Source organism: Eptesicus fuscus, chromosome 4, assembly GCF_027574615.1.
Source record: "Eptesicus fuscus isolate TK198812 chromosome 4, DD_ASM_mEF_20220401, whole genome shotgun sequence".
Taxonomy (NCBI): Eukaryota; Metazoa; Chordata; class Mammalia; order Chiroptera; family Vespertilionidae; genus Eptesicus; species Eptesicus fuscus.
Window position 1 is genome coordinate 32667868 of NC_072476.1, and position 22963 is coordinate 32690830.

At 50.2% G+C, this 22963-nt stretch overlaps 1 protein-coding gene across 2 annotated transcripts in view; it reads right to left on the reverse strand.

The window, feature by feature from the left end:
• COL26A1 (collagen type XXVI alpha 1 chain) overlaps positions 1-22284 on the reverse strand; it is a 156945-nt gene extending 134661 nt beyond the window's left edge. For both annotated transcript variants that reach the window (XM_008141719.3, XM_028145276.2), the window contains exon 1: positions 22127-22284. In XM_008141719.3, coding sequence (XP_008139941.2) covers positions 22127-22284 — 158 coding nt within the window. The remainder of the gene's footprint in view (positions 1-22126) is intronic.
• Between the last annotated feature and the right edge of the window lie 679 nt (positions 22285-22963).

The following is a 22963-nucleotide window of genomic DNA, read 5'->3' on the forward strand; positions in this document are numbered from 1 at the left end:
GACATTACAGACCTGCTGTGGGGGGAAGGTGAGCGCCCGGCTTCCTAGAGAAGAGTGGGTCAAGCACTCCCTCTTGCATTGGCTTATTTGTCCCTTGCTTTTGTCCTCGGTTGTTTGCACCTGTGACTGTGCATCACATCTGGTGGCCCATGTCCCTCCCCTCCTTCCAGGCCTCCAGAGGCTCCTTGTGGTCTCCAGGATGAACCGCAGCTTCTCCACCTGGCAGGTCAGGCCTTCTATCAAGTGGCTCACACCCCCATCCTTGCTGCCCGCCTCTGGTTTCAGCACCCTGGTCCAAGCCATACAGGACTCTCTCCCACCTCCTTGTTGAGCCTTTGCACACTCCCTGTTGTCAGCCTTCCCTTCCTCTGTCTCTTCTTCAAGTGCCACCTCAAATATCACCCCCCTTTGGGGAAGCCTCCCCAGCTTTCCTGGGTACTGCACTGCTCCTGCCTCTGTTCCATATCCCTTTACCAGATATTTGTGGCTCCTCCTGTGCTAATTGTTCAGTGACCCTCTCTGAATCATTTCTGCACACTCAACAACTGACAGTCCTCCAGGCGGGCATCTGGAATATCTATAGAATGAATGAAGACCACTTCATTGGGGTTTCTGGGAAAATGTGTTAAAAGAAAAGGCAGGACTCAGAAACTAAATATACTGACCTTCCTCCTTAATAAATCCCGTGTGATCTCAACTCTGAAAAATTATAGATAGATAGGTAAGCACAGCACAAAGACCAAAAGGAAATATGACTCTCAAAAAATGGAATTACAGGAAAAGAATATTCTTTTCAACTAATGGTGTTGAAAAAATTGGATACCCACATGTCAAAGAATAAAACTGAACCCTTACCTTACACCATATGCAAAAATTAACTCTAAATGGGTCACAGACCTACACATATATGTTCTAAAAGAATAAAACTCTTAGGGCAAAACATGGAAGAAAACATAGGGCAAATGCTTCCTGCCCTGGCCAGGTAGCTCAGTTAGTTAGAGCATTGTCCCAATGCACCAAGGTTGTAGGTTCCATCTCCAGTCAGGGCACATATAAGAATCAACCAATGAATGCATGAATAAGTGGAACAATAAATCTCTCTCTCTCTCTCTCTCTCTCTCTCTCTCTCTCTCTGTCTCTCTGTCTCTCTCACTCTCTCCCCTTTCCTCTCTCCCTAAAGTCATTTTTTTTAAAGCTTCATGATATTGGATTCAGTAATGATTTCTTGGATATGACACCAAAAGTACAGGCAACCAAAGAAAATATAGATAAACTGGACTGCATCAAAACTTAAAGTTTTGTGCATCAAAAGACACAACCAACAAAGTGAAAAAACAACACACACAATGGGAGAAAATATTTGCAAATCATCCTACCTAATAAAAGAGTAATATGCTAATTGACCATACCTTCGCTATGCCCACAGCCAATCAGGGCGCTATGCAAATTAACCCAGCAAAGATGGCGGCCCCACACGCTGCCCCACCCCCAATTGCGCGAGTCCCGTTGCCTGCGCCTCCCGCCGCCCCATCGGCCGCCGCTGAGGGGGGACGAAGGAGGTGCGGCAGCGGGACCCGGGGCGGCTGATCGGGCCGGCAGGAGGCGCGGGCGGCGGGACTCCCCGCGCCTCCCACCACTCCGATCAGCGGGTGGCCAGAGCCAAGGCCTGGGTCCCCGGTGCCGGAGGAAAACTGGTGCCGGCAGCCAGGTGAAGGAAGGTCTATTGCACGAATCTTCGTGCAATGGGCCTCTAGTATATTTAATGAAGGGTTAAAATCTAGACTATGTAATGGACACCTACAGCTCAATAACAACAACCTCTAGCCAGTTTGGCTCAGTAGATAGAGCGTTGGCCTGTGGACTGAAGGGTCCCAGGTTCAATTCCAGTTAAGGGCACGTATCTGGGTTGCAGGCTCAATGCCCTGTGGAGAGCATGCAGGAGGCAGCCAATCAATGATTCTCACTCATCATTGATGTTTCTATCTCTTTCTCCCTCTCCCTTCCTCTCTGAAATAAAAATATATTTTTAAAAAATAACAACAACAAAATCTGATTTTAAAATGGGCAAAGGAGCCCTGGCTGTTGTGGTTCAGTTGTTTGGACATTGTCCCATGCACCTAAAGGTGGCCAGTTCGATTCCCGGTCAGGGAACATGCCCAGCTTTCTGGCTTGGTTGGGGGGGGGGGGGGGAGAGAAGGTGCAGGAGGTAGCAGATCAATGTTTTGCTCACATGGATGTTTCTCTCTCTCCCTTTCCCTTCCTCTCTCTCTAAAAATCAATTGTTTAAAAATGGGCAAAGGACTTGAATAGACATTTCTCCAAAGATGATATACAAATTGCCAATAAACACATGAAAAAAATGCTTAACATTAAGAATTATTGGAAAAACACAAATCAAAACCACAATGAGATACTACTTCACACCCATTAAGATGGCTACTATCCAAGAAAAATCAGAAAATAAGTGTTGGCAAAGATGTAGAGAAACCGGGATGCTTTTGTACTGTCCATGGGAATGTAAAATGGTGCAGCCGCTATGAAAAACAGTATGGTGGTACCTCAAAAAATTAAAAATAGAATTACCCAATGATCTAGCAATTCTATTTCTGGGTATATATACCCAAAAGAATTGAAAGCAGGGACTCAAAGAGATAATTGTACATCCATGTTCATAGCCAGCATTATTCATAACTAGTAGCCCGTTTGCACGAAGATTCGTGCAATAGACCTTCATTCACCTGGCTGCCTGCACCAGTTTTCTGCCGGCACTGGGGACCCAGGCCTTGGCTGTGGCCACCACCTTCTACCATCTTTCAGGGTCCCGGCTTGGCCCTGGGCGGTGGCCTTGGGCTCGGCTGCACCCAGCGTCCCTGCTACCCAATCTCAGGAGCGAGCCGACCCCCCAGGTCGGCTCGCTCCTACAATCAGAGCAGGCACCCTGCTGGCGCCCAAGGCCCGGAAAGCCCCGGGCGGCTTTCCGGGCCTTGGGCTTCGCCACACCCCAGCTTCCCTGCAACGGTTTCCTGGTGGGCGTGGTTGATGGGCGTGGCTTGGTTGATGGGCGTGGCTTGGGCATAGTGAAGGTGCGGTCAATTTGCATATTTGTCTATTATAAGGTAAGATAGCCAGAAGGTACAAGAATGAATGGATAAACAAAATGTGGTCTACCCATACAATGGAATATTATTCAGCCTTAACAACTGAAGAAAAATATTATATGATTCCACTTATATGAAATACCTAGAGTAATCAAATTTCGAGAGACATAGAGTAGAATGTGGTTGCCAGGGGGTGGGGAGGGGAATGGGGTGTTAGTTCTAATGGGTATAAAGTTTTCTGTTTTGAAAGATGAAAAGAGTCTGGAGATGGATGGTGGTGATGGTTGCACAACAATGTGAATGTATTTAATACACTGAACTCTGTACACTTAAAAGTGGTTAAGATGGTAAATTTTACATTATGTGTACTTTAACACAATAAAAAGAATAAAAAATTTAAAACTTATAAAATGAAATTATAAATGATTCTTTCTTTTAACTTTTCCATATGTCCCAAATGATCTATAATTAAATAAATTTTTTAAAAGAAACCTTTTTTGTTTTAAGAAAATGTGTCAGGCTCTTTCACCTAAACATCTGGACTGGCCATTGGAGCCTGAGCCTCCACTGCTCCCAGGCCTGCTGGGCACGGGCTCCCATCAGCTTTCTCTACCTGACACCAACATTTGGTTTCCATTCCCAACTCTTGGAGATCAGCTCCTGCTGATTTCAGGCCCAACGGAAAGAAAGCAGCTCTTGGGCGGGTCGACTTGCATCCTAAGGGGGTGAATTTGGCTCCATCAGTGGTGAGCTGCCTTGCCCAGGCACCCCCAGGCCCTGGAGCCATCCATCCTGCAGGCTACCCACCCACTGTCAGCAGGGCAGGCGAACTTCCTGGTGCAGTAACCCAAGCCCCTCTCTGCTCCCCATGGGCTCTGTCATTAATCTCAGGGCAGATCCTATGTCCGAAGCTGAGACAGCTGTCCCCACTTGCAGCTGCTCCAGGCCAACAAGCAGACGACTTCCAGCATTACCACCTCCCTGCCAATGACCAGGCAGAAAACTGGGCTTTCCTGCCAAACCCCTTGCTCATGCAATTGCCTGGGCCCTCACACCACCACATCAGGGTCCACTGGGCTCCCTGTTCACTCCCTAGTTTGTTCAGGTTCAAATGCATCTCCAGGCTCATGAGCTCCTGAGCGACTTGGACTTCTCAGGCTGGAAAGGAGACACAGTAGTGTCCCAGTTGGTCCTGTTGTAATGGAATCAACCATCAGGGAGTGTTTTAGCCCACAATCTATGTTTGGCCCTGGCATACCTGCCGTGGCAGACAAAGCCATCTAGAATGGGGCATGCAGCCTAGCTGCAGAACAAGAGCATGAAACAAGAATAAAGCAAGCCAGGACAGGACCAAGGGGAAGCGGCAGACACTCGGCCAGGTGCCGCACAATTCAGAATGCAGCACCACCAAATCCAGGGGCCACTGTTCACACTGAATTCCAAGTGCAACACACAGCATTGATTCAAACGGCTCACTAATGCTCCTACAGGAACTTGCTTTGATTAGTCCCATCTTACAGATGTGTAAACAGATGCATGTTAACAGTAACTTGCCCACAGCTAGAGGGGGAGCCAAGTTTCTGATGTAAATTTGCCTGACTCCAATGTTCTGTGTATGAGATCTGTGCTATCAGGCCCACCCACCACACCCTAACTTGGCTGAGCCTTTATAAACTTACCCACCCACCTATGCACAGCTGGCAGATGCCCACCCAGCATGAATCTAATTCTGGTTCTATATTGGCAGATAGAGATGATCAAATAGGACAATCCATGACTCCCAGAAGCTTCCCTGCCAGTGTGTCCCAAGATTCCACGCACTCGTGATTTTGTCCTTCTATATTCTCTAGAACACAACTGTGACTCCATCCTAGCTGTCCCTGTGATTCCTCCACATGCACACCAACAGGCACAGAAGGACCAGAGTCAGCCCACATGGTCAGCCCCCCATGGACAGCTAACACCTGGACTAAAATCCAGCTAGCCTCGGTCTATAGAAGCACATCATGCCGGTCTGAAACACTGTTCTCATTCTCAGGAGTGCTTTGGGCCATCTGTGGTTTGGTTGGGGACACTACCTACCTGAGACACCTGTGTGGAGGGACACAGGTTCATGTGTTTGGCTCTGCTAGTCAAGATGTGTTTGGCTCTGCTAGTCATTTCAACTGCATTTCCCAGCCTAGGACAAGCTGAGTGAGAGAGGAAGGAGCACACACTCCCTACCCTTAGCTCAGCATTCAGACCCCCAGAACAGATGCTGGCGAGAAAGAGAAAGCCCAAACAGAAACTGACAGCTCATGGTCTAGTCCAGAGCTGTTTTCAGGAAAAATAAGTTATTGCTGATGGTGGGAGGAGAAAGGGGCACATGGGTGATAGTGGCACAAATAATTTAGCCTCAGATCACAATAACTGGCCTTACAAAGAGTCTAGAAACCATAGTCCATTATTAGGCTCTTAATTTAATAACTGGGAGGGGGGGGTAGAGGAGATAGAGGTGAATTTAAGGTCATCTAATGCCAAAAAATGTCTTATCTATAAACCAAGAAGTGAGGCAAAGATATCATCTTTAACCATGTCCTGGACCCACCCAACATCTGCCCCTTTTCAGAGTGGACACACAGGAAGAGAAGAGGAGAAAAGATGAATACGAATGGGACCAAACCACCATCCACTTTCTAGAGTCCCTGGAACCTGTGAATATGTTTTCTTACACGAGAAAAGGGATTTTGCAGCTGTGATTAAATAATGAGTTTTTTTTTAAGTTCAAATAAATAAGGATCTTGAAATGAGGAAATGATCCTGGATTATCTGCCTGGGCCCAACCTAATCACAAAGGTCCTTACAAAATGGTGGGCAGAAGGATCAGAGTCAGAGAGAAAGGAAATGTTGGAAAGAGAAGCTCGAGGATGCCTTTTGAAGATGAAGGAAGGAGCTATACATCAAGGAATGCTAGCAGCTTCTAAAAGCTGGAAAAGGCAAGGAAACGGATTCTCCCCTGGAACCTCCAGAAGGATCAGTCCTTTGAATACCTTTCGGCCCAGTGAGACCCATTTTGGACTTGTGACCTGGAACTAAAAGATAATCAGTTTGTGTTGTTTTAAGTCACAAAGTGTATGGTCATTTGTTACAGCAGCAATACGAAACTAATACAGCTTACAAAGGGGTTATTCCTTCCCAGGTACTCTCTGGAAACCAGGCACTCTGCAATAGCCTCGAGATACAGCGCCAAATAACATAGATGAGCTCCCTGCCCCCAGAGAACTTACAGCCTTGGGGTAGATAACTAATTATTAATCAATTAATTATAGGATTGACTTGCAGTTATCATGAGCTTCTAAGTCAGAGAGCAAGCTCTGAGGGCATTGAACAAGGAGGCTTAACCTTACCTTAGGGGACAGCAAAAGTTTCCCCAAAGGGGTGATGTTTAAGCTGATATCTGAGCTTTGAGCAGAAGTTAGCTAGCTAGCCCAGGAGAAAACAGAACTGGTCAAGGCAGGAAGCAGCTTGAGGTTAAAAGACAACCTTGGTGGTGAGCAGAGAACCCAGAGAGACAAGGAGATAGAGCTCCCTCCAGCCCCTGATGTAGGAGTCTCTCTCACCTGCTCAGCTTCATGTTCAGAGCCCTTGCATGAAGAGTTTCAGGGACTGAGCTAATTATTACCATCAGCTGTGGGACAAAAGAGAGGAAAAGCCTGGCAAACCCTTTAGAGGCCCAGAATTTCATCACCCTAGAAATGGGGGGGCCAGGGGAGGCGGGGAGCCGGGGCAGGCTGAGACCTCTGAGAGCCAGAGAATCCGCGTTGAATCAGCCGTGTGGCCAAATCAATCACAAAGAGGCAGGAAGAGGGAAGTGCCGATTTCCTAGATAAGCCTTCCAGGGGAGCAGGAATGACAAAAATGTCAGATGCCAGAGGCAACTGGCCAACTGGCCGGGCACAGACAGCGGGAGCCAAATCAGAGAGAAACTGCCACCTTCTCTCAAAGGCTTTCCAAGTGCGACTGGGTGTGTGGCAGGCCCTGGCGCCTCCAAGGGCCAGCAGGGTGGCAGCATGGCAGCGGCAGGCCCTGGGACTCCAGAGGCTACCCCCTGGGGAAGAGGGAAGCCTGAGCCTTTCACAATGGCTCCAAGCAAGGAGGACCCACTGCTGGGAAGTAGGGGGCTTCTCAGCAAATACCCCACAGTCCCTGCCCTTCCAGAACAAGGAAAGGCCGGGACCAGACAAAGACATCAAATGTTTGGGCTGTAAACCGAAGCTAGTTACTAGCAGTGGGTGCAAACAACTTACACACACACACACACACACACACACACCCTTCCACAAAGGTTTGGCACCCCCCTCCCCATCTTGTTCAGAAAGGTAAAAGTGGGGTGAGGGAGCTACAAAGCAGGGCCCTCATCCAGTGAGCAGGAACCGCTGAGTAATAATTAGTCTGCATATTTAACCCATTTCCTCATTTAATCTCAGCCCAATCCTATTAGTTTCGTGTTACTTGTGAGGCACCGAGTCAATGGAGGGAAGTCCGGCTTGACAGGCTGGCTGCAGGAGGCACGCCAGAAGAAGTACTGGGGGTTCCCTTGGCTGTCATACCCCCTGGGACAGGAAACCCCTCAGAACTCCTCAGCCCCTGACCTCACTATGGGCATCTCAGAGCCTCCAGACCCTCTAACCTGCTCCCCAGTCAAATTCTGGGGCGACCCTTGGAGCTCCCCCCCCAATGGCTGTGGTTCCACTGGAAGATGGACTGCCCCACCCTTCACTCGAAGCCTTGAAAACCTGCGCAGGGATTCAGAAAAATCAACAGAAACCCGGATTCTGTATTTCTCTGGCTCCCCCAAAGCACCAGGTGGGCAACTACAGGGCGGGGTTGGGAATGACCCGGGTGAGAGAGCGAGAGCTTCGGACCAGCTCCTGCAGGGCAAAGGCCCTACGGTTGCTGAGGTGTTTAACCTTGACCCACTAGGCCGGAGCTTCCCAGAGCGCGTCGTCTAGACCAGTGGTCGGCAAACGCATTAGTCAACAGAGCCAAATATCAACAGTACAACGATTGACATTTCTTTTGAGAGCCAAATTTTTTAAACTTAAACTTCTTCTAACGCCACTTCTTCAAAATAGACTCGCCCAGGCCGTGGTGTTTTTGTGGAAGAGCCACACTCAAGGGGCCAAAGAGCCGCATGTGGCTCGCGAGCCGCAGTTTGCCGACCACGGGTCTAGAACACCACCTTCATGAAACACTCCTTGAAAAGGATCTGGTGGCCTCAGATGGCTGTGAAACCCCATTTCCCAAGCTTTGCAAGGCCCGTCAGCACACTGCCCGTTCTGGGAAAGCTCTTATCATTTTATGCGGCTGCATAGCGTTTACTATATATTGTTCTAAGCACTTCATTAATAGTAACTCTTTTAAGCCCCAGAATGACCTGATGAAGTAAATGCCCCATTGATCACCCCATTTTATAGATGGGGACACTGAGGCACTGAGAGGTCAGGTGACTCGGTCAGGGCCACCAGAGCAGGGACCCAGACCCAGGAAGCCTGGCTGCAGAGCTGCTCTTCACACCCTCCCTCTTTATGAAGGAAACTCTTGAACTTGGTTCACAAGCTTCTTCTCACAAGTCCCATTAACACCTGACGGAACAAGCTCCGGATGTGGTCCGGGGAAGCGGGAGCTGGCAAAGGTCAGCAGGCAGCCTGGCCAGCTCTGACCTTTGCAGGTCACCCTGGAGGCAGCGGGGGGGTGGGGCAGACAGCGAGGCGCGGGTGGTGGGAGCCCACACCTCTCTCTCTGAGTGTTACAGAATTAACCTGGATGGGGGCCAGCTCCTTTCAAGGTGGTCTTGTTCAGGCCACCAAAGAGAAACATCTAGACCCTGGCTGCTGGGAGGCAAGAAGAGGAAGACCAGACAAGGAAGGCTGGGACCCCGGGCTCCTCGGAGAGAACAGTGTGCCGAGCATCTACTTCCATAGGATCGGCTGCAGGATCCCCGAAAATCCTCTAACAGTTAGTTATTGTTACTCTATTCCCCTGCCCCAGGCAGAGTTGGTCGGGATCCAGCTCACACACTCTCGAAGCGGCAATGAAGTGTCGGACCAGTGCAAGCCAAGAGAAGCCTGGAGTGGTGTTCTTATTGCCACAGGGATTGTTTCTCTGGGAATGGATTTTAAAATAACAGACAAGCTGGGGTGGGGGAGAGGAGAGAGAGAGATGGAGGGAGAGGAGATTCAGAACACCGTGGGGCCTTATGAAAAGGCCAGTCAGTGTGATTTTTAGGAAAAACCCCCTTTTTCCTCCTTCAAAGGAAAAAAACAGAAACCCCTAGTGCTGGTGGCCTCCCTGGCTCCTCTTAACGTGGCTTCCAGAGCTGTCCTGGTGGGGACAAAGCACAGACAAGGACCTCTCTCCAGGACCCCTCAGAGCAACAGGCCGGAATGGGGGCAGAGGCCATGACCTCAGTTTCCCAGAGGAGAGAGAGCAAGGCATTTGTTCATTCCTTCATTCATTCAATACGCAGCGGCAGAATACCTGATATGTGCAAGCCAGGGGCCAGATATTAAAATGAGGCTACAAAACCCCATGAAGGAAAAACACAAGCATTTTACAAAAGCACAGGGTGCGTGAACGCCGTGCTGTTCTGCCTTTTCAAAGCTGAGAAACACTGCAGAGTCTTACAGTGTTCCAAGGAGCAAAGCAGCTGGCCCCCGGCACCGCCCCCCCCCACCCCCCCCAGCACTGGGAAGGGACAGAAGCTCCAGTCTGCAACCTGGCCCTGCCCATCCCGGTCCACAGGGGCCAGGTGCTGCCAGCTGCACAGACAGAGCACTCCCCTCCCCGCTGCTCCGCCCCCACTGCCTCTGCCCCACTTCAGGTCTCCCACACTGTTAGCTCCCTTCCCCCCTCTGGCTCTTCTTCTTTGCCCATCTTCCCCCGCCACCCCCCCCACACACACACACACACCAGCAAAGCTGGCCCCGTCCCACTATAATCCTGACTCAATATAAAGCCCAAGCTCCTTAGGGTGGCAGAAAGGGGCTTTGCCTGCAGGCTCCAAAGGTCTAGTCTGCCCTGCCCCCACCCTGTCTGCCTGCAGCCCATGGTCCAGTCATTCTTTTTATTTTTTTTATTTTTTTGAGAAACATCGATTTGTTGTTCCACTTATTTATGCATTCATTAGTTGATTCTTGTAGTGCCCTGACAGGAGATGGAACCCGCAACCTTGGCACATCAGGACAAGGCTCTAACTACTGAGCTACCTGGCCAGGGCCCATGGTCCAGTCATTCTGAACTCAACTGCACTAACCACAGGGCAGGCACCGTCGTACCTCCCAGCCCTTACATGGTATTCTGTCTGTCCAAAATGCACTCCCCAGTCACTGCTGAGAACACCCTGCTCATCCTACAAGACCTACTTAAAACATGCCTCCTGCGGGAGTCCCTGGCATATAGCCCGATCCACTAGGCCAGCGTTTCCCAAAGTATGGAGTCTGGAACACCATCCGTGACTTCCCATGTTGTGAAACCTCCTATCTTCCCAATCTTTGCAAAGCACATTAGCACTCTACATATCACTAGCCCTAACAGTGTTGACTACATGTTTTCCTAAGCACTCTGTTAACTCATTTAAGCCCTAGGACAGTGGTCGGCAAACCGCGGCTCTCGAGCCACAAGCGGCTCTTTGGCCCCTTGAGTGTGGCTCTTCCACAAAATACCACGTGTGGGCGCGCACATACAGTGCGATTGAAGGAGTACCCTAATTAAGTTAATAACAATGTACTTACCTGTATAGTTTAAGTTTAAAAAATTTGGCTCTCAAAAGAAATGTCAATCGTTGTACTGTTGATATTTGGCTCTGTTGACTAGGACAACTTTATGAAGTCAATACTATGATCATCCCCACTTTACAGAGTAGAAAACTGAGGTACAAAGACATCCAAACTCACACATACCCTAACTGTCCTGGACAAATAATTGCTTACCTGCCCCTTGCCTGCCCACCCCACTTCATACACGTCCGTGTCAAATCAAATTCCACACTTGTTCACGCGTCTGCCTTCCCCAACCAGCCTCTGAGCTAATCAAGGGCAGAGGCTGGGTCTGAATTATCAGTCCTCTCTCTACCCCCAGTGCCACGTACACAGCAGGCCGCAGAGCAGTGGCCCTGCCCTCCCGACGGAGTGCCCAGCTCCGGCCTGTCTACTGTGGGTCGGGTGAAGGGTGGGTGGTTGGTTAAATGCCTGGCCTGGATAAGCGCACATTCCCAAGAGGCCGGCGTGGGTGGTGGGCAGCGGAGGCTCATGCATTCATGTCCCAGGTGGGCTGGTCAGGGCCATGCTGGGCATAAACAGGTCGGAGAAATGGTTCCACCCGCGGGGGAGGGAAGCGGGAAGTGAGTTCTCAGTGCCCACACCACAAACAACCACAGGCACAAGAGGCACAGGGAGCTGCTCAGAGGTGGGCTGAGCAGGGCTCCAACGACTTCCTGAAAGAAGGCTGCACAGGCGAGGGTGGAGCCAGGTATGGGAGAGGCATCTGGGGTGAGGAAGGGACCCACCCAGCACCTTAGCTCCACTGAAACCACAAGAAAGAAGAGGCTGCAGAGTCAGCCAGAGTCTGGAGGGCCCAGCGAGGGAACTCTGAAGAGACCCCTGCGCTCCCCCAGGGAGTGGGGTCTCCCACTGCAGGTCTTAACCCCGAAGGGCTGTGGAATCAATTTTCTGAGTCTTGGCAAGCACTTTTTTATGAACTAGATAGAATACAATAAAGAAGGGAGTATCGCATATGGTAACAGTAAGCATTATTTTGTGAAACTTGTTTCAGATGTGGACGTATGCTTGCGCGGGCAGGCGTGCTCAGTCACCATATAAAAGGTCTTCCTTATGATGGGTCACGATGAAAGAATCTCAAGCTGCTCCGTTCTCCAGGCAGTGCTTCCTGAACCTGGCTGCACCGAAAGGCACCTAGGAGGCCATTAAAACACATCTCTGGGCCCTAGACTTCCTGAGTCGCGGATAGGCCTGGACAGCCCATTCTTTCATCTCCCCAGGGATCCTGATGAGTCCATCAGCGCTCTGCTGTTTAGGGGGTGCTGCTCCTAAAGCCGGGGAGCAAGACCGGCTAAGAAATTTGTGGAGCACAAATGCAGGCCTCTCGTTTGAAAAGCTGGGGAAACGTGCCATTAAAAGTACTAAACCAGCCCTGGCTGGTTTGGCTCAGTGCATAGAGCACTGGCCTGCGGACTGAAGGGTCCCGGGTTTGATTCCGGTCAGGGGCACATGCCCAGGTTGTGGGCTCCATCCCCAGTGTGGGGGTGCGGGAGGCAGCCGATCATCGTTGATGTTTCTCTCTAACTCTCCCTTCCTCTCTGAAATCAATAAAATACATATTTTTTTTAAATGTACTAACCTACATAGCTTTTTCCCTTGTTTCTCACGCCTCTCTCTCTTGACCTGTCATTTGTGTACTGCTTCACGTGTGCTCCCTCGGGCACAGGGTTACTAGTAAAGCAAGTGCAGACCCTCACAGGCACCTTGCACCCCTCCCTGCAACTCCAAGGTGTGCGAGTGGGCACGCACTCACATGCGCAACCCTTCCCACCAGCCACGCAGGGGACTGAAGCCTTTATGACTGAGGACATCAGGGAAAAGCTCATCCGACTTCGGAGGATTTGAGGTGCACATGTCCTCACTCCATCCTGTGACCCACTCCACATCTCCCTAGAGGTGACATTTACACAGAACTGCCTTAAACCTGGGCAAGAGGAGCCCCACTCTCTGTGCTGTGCTTTCAAGGACCCCACTCTGGCCCCCCTCCAGCCACACCCCTCCCCATATGGCACAGAGACTGTGGGGCCAAGGGGACATAACCCCCCAGAGCCCACAGCCCCCTGGGAGACCAAGTGTAGGTCCCCAGGGGCCTGGAATTCCCTCCCCAAACAGCTGAGCGCAGGGTAAGGCCACGTGACAGCTGCTAGGGTTAGGGGAGGAACCTGAACCGGGGCTAGCGGGTCCACGATGTGTGTGAACCAGGGGCCAGGGGGGACAAGAAGGAAAGTGAAGGGTGACTCTCCCTGAGTCACTGAGTCCGCACAAACTTCAAGGAAGCCAGGAGTTCCAAACGTGAGACTGGGTCCTGGGTCATCAGGAGGGTGTGTTTGACAAGGTCAATGACAGAATCTATTTTACAGTTTATAAGCTTGATTTATGACTTTTAAATATTTAGGAATACAGTATGTGGTCCTTCATCTGTACCCTAGCCCCAGGCTCTGCAAATGTCAGGAGTGGCCCCGGCTTGCAGATGGCACAGGCGATGATCATCCCTGCAAGGCCGTTTTGACCCAGCACCATTCAATGGCTTCTTCACAATGCAGCTCCTAGGAAACCCGGCTGATGGGGATGTAAACGGATAGAACTCCTCCAGGGGGTGATTGGACACTAACCGAATTATGGACGCATTTACCTTTCCACCCACTTTTTAAAAAATGTATCCTAAAGATGCATTTGAAAAAAATATGAAATGAATAGCGCACGATAGCATACAATGTGGCATTACATGTGACACAAAAGGCTAAAACAACACACTGTCTCTCAGTAGGGGGCGAGCTGAATAAACTGTAGTCATTCACAGCCCACAGAACGACGGAGCTGGCAAATGAATGCTGGAGACGTGAAAAGTTGTGGAGTGGATGGTGCTGATGGTTACACAAAACTATGAATGTGTTTAATACCACTTAACTGTACACTTAAAGATGAGTAAGATGGTAAATTTTGTTAAGTGTATTTTAACCATAGTATTTTAAATTGTGGGGGAAAATATGGATGCAGAAGGTATGTATGCCCTGATATAGAGCAATCTCCATAGCACATTGTAAAGCAAAAAACAGAGCCAAGGGCAGGACAGTATAACTAATGCGCCACCTCTGTATAGGAAGGGAGGAGGCACATACACCCTCACACATCTATGCACGCACACCCTGACATATGCAAAAAGAAACAATGAAAAGATAAACCAAAAACTAATTCAAAACATGCCTACCTACAAATAGTAGATAATCCTAAAATTATTTATACAAGTATTCCAGCAACTAAATGAAAAAGAAATGTCAGAATTAAAATAGGACCATTTTGCAACCCTTAATGAAATAACGATGTAGGCAAAGATCATCAACACATGGCAAGAGGGTGCAATGACCAGACATTGTGGGATTCCTGATTGAATAATACTACACAACCAAAGAGGTAATTTTGACAAAATAGTAATAATAACAATAATAATCATAGAGGAAGATGAGAAGGAAGAGGAAGAGCAGGGGAAGAGACCAAAATCCAATCAAGCTTCTTGATCCAACTTCTCGTTTTCTGTAAATACTGAGAACAGGTTAACAGGCACCATGAGGATATAATCAACAAACTCCTAAACAAGGAAAACTCCATCAGGCGTAGTTCCTTCAAGCAATAAATTGCAAGGAAAAGAGAGAGATGGAGAAGGAAACCTAGACAGCAGTGCTCTGGTGAATATTTAACACACAGCTCTCCAGACAAAGACATCATGTCCTGCGGTATTAGTCACCTCGGGCTGCCATAACAAAATACGGTAGACTGGGTGGCTTAAGCAGAGACATTTATTTCTCAGATCTGGAGGCTGGGAAGTTCAAGGTCAAGGTCCTGGTAGATTCTGTTCCTAGTGAGGGCTCTCTTCCTGGCTTGGAGACAACTGCCTTCTTTCTGTGTCTGCACAGGGCAAAGAGAAAAAAAGAGAGGGGGTGGGGCCCTCTGGTCTTTCTTCCTCTTCATATGTAGACACTAATTCCATCATGGGGGCCCATCCTCATGACCTCATCTAAACCTAATCTCCTTCCAAAGCCCCCACCACCAAATGCCATTACATTGGGGGTTAGGCTTCAATACATGAAATCTGGGGGAGCACAACATTCAGTTCATAACACATTTTGAAATGTATAATAAATTGTACCCTCTATGAAGCATTCTTGCTCCCCCCACCCCCCAAAAAAGAGATATTAAATCTAATCAAACCTTTACATCTAATCTGCAATATAAAAGAGATACAGGAAGTAGAATATCAAATTAATTACACCACTTGGGAGCAATCAGACAAATCTAGAACATGGGCATTCTATAGTACAACTGGCCTCTTCAACAAGTCAATGTTATGGGGGAAAGGCATTCTTTTTAACGAGTGAGGACACTGCTACATTAAAAGAGATACAACAACAAGTAAGTGGACTTTATTTAGATCCTCATCTGAACAAACTAACAATAAAGAAACGTTTTTTGGACAATTGAAGAAATATGAATGTGCACTGGATTTTAGAGCCAATAATAAGGAATAAAAAGGAATAGTAGGAATGGTAGTAGTAGTAAGGTATGGCTATGAGTTTGTTAGATGTGGTAATGACATGGTGATAAGGGATCAGGTGTATATGAATATTACCAGTGAAATGAACATAAGTCTGGAATGTGATTTAAAATACTACACACACACACACACACACACAGGCAACGAGTATTTGGGATGGGGTAAAATAAGTGGCAAAATGTAATGGTTGGCAAATCCCAGTGAGGGTCCATGAGGATTTATTTTATTTTAATATATTTTTATTGATTTCAGAGGAAGAGAGAGATGGAAAGACCAATGATGAGGGAGAATCATTAACCGGCTGCTTCCTGCACGCCCCCCACTGGGGATCGAGCCGGCAACCCAGGCATATGTCCCTGATCAGAATCGAACCCGGGACCCGTCAATCCACAGGCCGAGGCTCTATCCACCAAGCCAAACCAGCTAGGGCAGTGGTCGGCAAACTCATTAGTCAACAGAGCCAAATATCAACAGTACAACGATTGAAATTTCTTTTGAGAGCCGAAAACCGACTTCTGCGCATGGGCCACAAAGTTTCAATCGCACTGTACGTGCGTACCCGCACGTGGTATTTTGTGGAAGAGCCACTCTCAAGGGGCCAAAGAGCCGCATGTGAGTCGGGTTTGCTGACCACTGGGCTAGGGCGAGGGTTTATTTTCCTCTCTACTTGTGTGTAAGTTTGAAAATATCCATTGAAAACAATTTAAATACAATATATTTAAGAGTCCCCAAATCAAAATGTTTGACTTCAGAGAGAACAATGTTTCTTAACGGGGTGTGATTTTGTCCTTCAGGGGACCCCTGACAGTGTCTGGAGACATTTTGGTTGTCACAGCTGGGAGGTGGGGGTGAGCTACAGCATTTAGCTACTGCTGAACATTTTGCAATGCACAGGACGACCCCACAACAAAGGACTATCCAGTCCAGCGGTCTCCAACCGGTGGTCTGTGTGGTCCGAAAGGTTAGCGACTCAGTTTAAGGAAACCTTTGGAGCAGCGGTCCGTGAGGTCCGAAAGGTTGACGAACGCTGATCCAGTCCATGTGTCTAGGTCACTAAGCTTGAGAAATCTTGAGACAGAGGTAAGCAGAGTGTTCTCGGTGCTCATGGAGAGCATCTAACTCATCAGGGAAAGGCATTCTAAGTAAATGGATCAGCATATGCAAAGAAATGGAGGCATGAGAAAAAGAACTAATACAGTGTAGCTGGGGTAGAGAGACAGAAGATGGGCTTTTGAAAGACAGCCTTTACACATACTGAAGAGGGTGGATTTTATCATGAAGGGGTTGCAAATATATCACACTTGCCTCCACTTTCCTGTCCCATTAACACAATGATACCACGTGATTACCCTGGCACTTTTTCCCACTAAGCCCAGACTCTACCTCAGAATCTTTCTTAACACACTGGCCTGGGCGGCTCCTATCAATCAGGGAGAGTGACCGAGGAGTTAAAATATGTCTGCCAAGCTGATGTAGGAGATGGTGGGCCACCAAAGGGTTTTAACCAGGGGAGAGGCCTGAGAAAGGTCTGTTCATCAGGCAGCAGTGTGGAGAAGGAAGACAGATCTTTATAGAACTCAAACAGGTCCCATCAGACAGAGGCTAAGTTGGCACTGCTGGTGATCAATGGCTTTGCTAAAACAGACTGAGAGTTCTCCTGCCCCTCCGCAGAAAGCTGGAGGGCCCTCTGCCGGCGGGGGGGAGGGGAGGAGAGCCTCTCTAGGCAGCTGGGAGAAAGGGTCAAGAGGACAGGAAGTTGAGGGTGTCAGCAAGATCCAGGCTGGACTGGAAAGGCCATGAAGATAGGACAGGCTGACAGACCAAAGAAGAAGGAATGAGCAAAGATGAGGGTTAGCCATGTGAGTGAGGGAGGGAGAGATGAGGATGAAAAGGCATGAGTTCAGAGTTTAAGATATTGAGGTATGAGGTTCCTGCAGGGGAGCAAGAGCAAGTGGAGGCCAAGGAAAGTGGCTGAGGTGGAGGGAAGGAGGGAGAGAGGTCTAGAAGCATGTCACCGGGCATTGGTGAGCCACACACCTGAACTTCTGGGTGTCCACAATAATGGCGGAATGGGGAGTGGTAGAGAAGGAGTAGGCAGCCTTGAAGGGTGAGGTGAGAATGACAGGTTCATGCAGATAAAGGACAGGATGAAACCAACCCTCGCCTGGTGAGGGTTCAAGAGAAATTGCTACTTATTCATTAGTATCAGCATCATGGAAGGTGTGACTTGGAGCGAGAGCACACCTGGATGACCTGCAGCGAGCCAGGCTGGAGGGGGAGGGGTGGCCTGCAGCAAAGGAGGCCAAAGGGTGGCTGTGTGCGCTGGAGAAGGGCTTGCACTTGTGGCTAAACAGCTTGGACTCTTCTAATCACAGTGAGGAAGGATGAAGGGTGAGGGCCAAAAGGAATGAGGCCAGATCTGTGTTGTGCAAACCCAGCATCTGTGTACCCCTTTCTGCTCTCCACACCTTGTGCACAAGCCCTCCCAGCAAGCCTCATACCCCGAACCCTGGTCTCCATGGAGTACTCATCAGACAGACTAGGGCTCAAGGAGGTTAAGGAATGCGTGCAAGTTCACATTACTAATTAGGGGCAGAGCCGGAAGCCCCCGCCCCACTGCGGTAAGAGAAGCAGTGGCCCTTAGACCCACAGCGAGGCTCTGCCCGGGTCCTACACTTGGAGGACCCTGCTCTTGCCTCCTCTCGCTGTGCTCCTCCTGTGAAATGATGAGTCCGTGGGGCCAAGAGGAAGCAACTACCCAATCCCCTGCCTCCTTCTAGACCCAGCTCTGGGGGCTCAGGTTCCCTGCCCAAGTGGCCCAAACCCAAAGCCAGGGCCATTTTCCCCAGGCCATCCTTCAAGGGCAGACCCCCACAGACAGTATGCCCACTTGTAGTCTAAGGGGTGTGGACTGAAGTTGGACATGCAGGTTAAGGAGTCTGTACGCCTGTGCATAACCCTCACCGTGTGAGAGGAATCCAGGGCTGAAGGTGGGCCAGGGCAGCCCTCCCCTGCAGACACCTTCCAGAGCAGAATTCTAAGGCAGTAAGAATTCCTCATTTGCCTCTGCCTTCCAGGTCATTGTGAAGGTATATTCTGGAGGACGGAACTTACTTAACCTACTTATTTAACCATCATCATAGCCTATGTAGCCCTACAGTATGTAACTTCCATTTGTCCTCGGGCCTCAGGCCCTGTATAGGAGTAAGTGGTTTGTGGAATGAGTGCCATTTTTCAGGGCCAAGAGGAAGCAACCATCCAAACCCCTGCCTCTTTCTAGACCCAGCTCTAGAAAGCAAAAGGAAACACTGTCCTTTGTCCCCTGGCCCACAAACCGGCTCTCTGGACATTGTCATTCCCTCCTCTGCTGAAATCCGGCAGGTCCCACAGCTCTTCTGACTTCTCTTAGTCAGAAGAACACTCTCTAAGAAGTAATATTAAACCTTTCTCTTTTATCCGAATTAAAGCTTCTCCCTCCTCCAGTTGGGAGATGTGCACCACGAAAGGGAGACAGGCTTTTCTTTGGTCTTACTCCTTGTGTCCTGAGCCCTGATCGCCTGCTGCTGTTTTGGCCCCTTTCAGGTTAGATATAGAGACGAGGAGACAACAGACAAGACCCTTAATAAACATCTGTAGGAGCGGGGGAGGGGAGGAGTGAGGTTTGAATACTTCAAATAGTGTCACAAATGTATTGTCTTTTCTAGGGTAGAATGGAAGAACTGGGGCAGGGAGTTGGGGGGGACTCAGTCCTTAGTGCAGGCCTCCAGGCAAATTAATGTTGCATTTCCCTTCAGCTTTTATTTGGCATCTGAACAGCTCTGCAAGATTATTATTATTATTATTATTGCATTTTAGAGAGAGAGAAAGAGAAACATTGATGTGAGTGGAATATCGATGGGCTGCCTCCTGCACACACACCCCCACAGAGGATAGAGCCCAACCTGGGAATCAAACTGGCAACCTTCTGGTGCACAGGACGCTACTCAACCCACTGAGCCACACCAGCCAGGGCCAGCTCTGCAAGATTCTACTGGAAACAGCCCTCTGAGGAACTGGGGTCCTCTTTGCCAAAAGAGCTAAAACAAAGAGCTTCTGATGGAGACGAACAGAGCAAAGGCAAGATGCCCCCAACACATTTCAGACCCAGGCGCCTGGCCAGGAGGGCAGACACATTCAGAGAGAGAGAAAGGACGTACAAAAATCAGATACCAACAGGAACAATATCAATAAAAGGAAGGCTATCTGTCAAAAACAGCTCGGTTGCTTTGCCTGTCAACTGAGACCAAGCCACTATAAACACACGTACAAAGCCAGAGCCGCGAAGGGCACCATGCCAACACTGTCCCCAAGCCGTCTACTTCTGGGGCTCTTGAATTTCAAGGGCATGGACCACCTGTGTCCGATAGCTCAGGCCTGCGATGCCCACTGGGCTTTGTGTGGAAGGGCACAGTTACGCTCTGGAGCATCAGTCTCAAGCATCTGGAACTGCCCCAAGCCTCCTTAACACCTCCTACTATCCTATGTTCTACAAATTCATCCAGATCCTCCCTGAACCTAATTATACTTTCTCCCTGCTCCCAATCTGATGGAAAGAGTTCTGGAAGACTGCCACATTTGTTTGCGTCTCTCTCTGTCTCTCTCTCTATCTCTCTCTCTCTCTCTCTCGTTCTTTTTTTTTTTATTTAATTCTCACCCGAGGATATTTTCCATTGATTTTTAGAGAGAGTGGAAGGGAAGGGGAGAGACAGAGAAAGAGAGAAAAATACCGATGTGCCCTTGACTGGAATCGAACCCATGACTCTTTATTCCTTGGGCTGATGCTCACTGCACTGAGCCAAACCGGCTAGGGCCTTTGGGGTCTCTTTTTATTTATGCTAAAGCAATCCCTCCCACGTTTCTGCAAAGGTCCCCAAGTCCCAGCCCACCAAACACCAGAATCCCATCTTCAGTCATTCACTGCCTTCATGGACATCACTTCAGCTCCTTTCAGAGTGCATATTCCACGCTGCAGGGGCTGGGGTTTTCCTTCCCAGATTTTTTAATTACAAAAGTAATGCATGAATATCTGCTCCTTGCAACACATGCAAACAAGACACAGGCAGAGGGGAGGGGGGGAATGGAAGTTCTCTTTTACTCTCTCCCCTCCCACTCCCAGTTCCAGGTCTCTCCATATAGGTAACCATGGAAAATGGTTTCTTACAAACCTATTTTGTCCAGGCACTTACATACCTAGACAGAAATCAGAGTGTTTTGGGGTTTGTGTTTTTTGTTTGTTTTTTTTTCGTAAATGAGATCATGCTATACATATCATTCTGCAACTTGAAAAGCTTATTTTTCAGACTCTTCTCATATGGAATTGTGCGGAGGCCACACTACTGAGGGTGTTTGGAGACCAGAAGCTTTGGGTAAGTATTTCCAAACAGAACGGGGGAAATAAAATTTCGTGCAAAGTTTTCCAGAAGCACTTTTATAAGCTTTGCTGAGTCTCGCCTTATCCAGCCATTAAGTGTATGTTCTTCCCAGCACAAAATATCCCTGTCTCCTTCCTATAAGGCATTGCCAGAATTCAACTTGGTCGCCCTCCCAGGTTTGGTAAATACAAGGAGAAAAGACTTGGGGTCTGTCTCTTGCCTTCCTCCATAGCAACAAAGCAGGACGGTGCCAGAAAGCATGGGTTTGGAGAAAGCATACAGGAGGTCAGTCCTGAGTCGCCAATGGATTGGGACCTCTCTCTTGGCCTCAATTTCCTCCGTTAAAGGAAAGGTAATGATCTAACAGTTAAAACGCTGGAGTGGTTTTAGGTTCCAAAGAGATGGATGGTGCGAATGCAGGTTGTGTGTTCTAGAGAACTACGGCCGTGTGAATCGTAATGATGCTTACATGGGGGAGAGCTAATTTCGAGTGACTTGTGCAAACGAGGCGTTTTGGCAGCCTTTCCTTGCGTGCTGCCGCGTGTTCTAGGGGAATTCAACCGCGGCGGGAGGAGACGCTGCCCCAGCCGTCGCTGGAGTGGCCAGGGCGCCACCTGCCGGCGGAGGAGGAGGCCGCCGCGGTCCGGGCGCCGCGGGCTCTGGGACCGGCTCCGCAGACCCGCCGCGGATCCATCCCATCCCAGCAGGTTACCGGTCTCCAGGTGGCTGAGGAGCCGCGGCCGAGGTTCCTCCACGGACCCGGCCCAAATACCCCTCCGGCGTCCCCGGGCAGCCGGCAGGAGAGGCGGGGACCCGGACGCACGGCCTTGGCAACCCGGGAACCTGTTGCCCGACACAAAGCCGCGGCCGTGCAGGTGAGCGCGGCGGCGCCACGTGAGCCGACGGACGTCCGGGGACAGAGCCACCCAACCACCGCCGGCCGCGGTCGCCTCCTTGCGCCGCCGCAGGTCTCAGCCACCTCCACTCGCAGCCGGCAGCCAAAGGCGAGAAGGTTGGGAGGGCAAGGGAGGGGGTGGGCCCCGCGCCTCCAGCCCCCGCTGTCCTCATCCCCAGGCACTGACCACCCCACGTCCTCAGCCCCCAGGTACCGCCGCCCCGCGCCCCCAGGCCCCACTGTCCTTGTCCCCAGCTCCCGACACCCCGAAGTCCCCAGCCCCCAGTGCTCGACCGCCCCGAACCCCCAGCCTCCTACGGCCCGTGCCCCCAGGCCCCGCCGGCCTCGCCACTCACCGGCGGCCCCCGTAGCCGCTGCCGGGGGAGCCGGCGCCCGGCTCGGGGTAGCCGTGCTGCTGCAGGGCTGCGGCCGGGAAGGGGTAGAGGAAGCCGGTGGCCAGCGCCGACCCGCAGAGGCAGCAGCACGCCCAGGGCAGAAGGAGAGCCAGCTTCATCTTGCGCGGCTGCCTGCGGGGACCCGGAGCCCCCGGCGCGGGAACGGCGGGGAGCGCACCGGCGGCGGGACCAGACCTGCTGCCCCCGCCCGGAGAAGAGCGAGCGAGCCGGCGAGCCCGGGTCCGAGCTGAAAGTGTCTGGGGGGCGCCCACGCCTCTCCAGGGCCGCCTTTTCAAATTCAGCGAGGTGGGCTCTACGCCGTCAAAGGGGGCGTGGGGCTTTCTCGTTAACTCTCGGCGTTCCGGGGCCGAGGCGGCGGCTGTGGCCGCAGAGCTCAAGTTCTAACTCCGTTGCGGGTCCCAGAAGCCGTGAGTCCTGAAAACCAGACCTTGCGCCTAGGTCCCGGCACACACACACACACACACACACACACACACACACACACACACTTTAGAACCTTCCCAACCAAACCCTCTTCGGATCCGCAAACATTTGTGAAGCGCCCACTCCTTGCCTGGCAATTTCACTTGGCAAAGTTGTTTAAATCCCCACAACATTGCTCTCCTATTAGGTTCTCTCCATTTTTCAGAGGTGAAAACTGAGGCTCAAAAACTAAGCCAGAAAAATACACGTTCCTTGTGCAGGGCTCTTTGGACCAAACAATTGCACACCCACTCCCCCCTTCCCCCCTTTCACCTCCAGCCCTTACCTCCACGTATCTCTGCAAGGTAAGAAGTA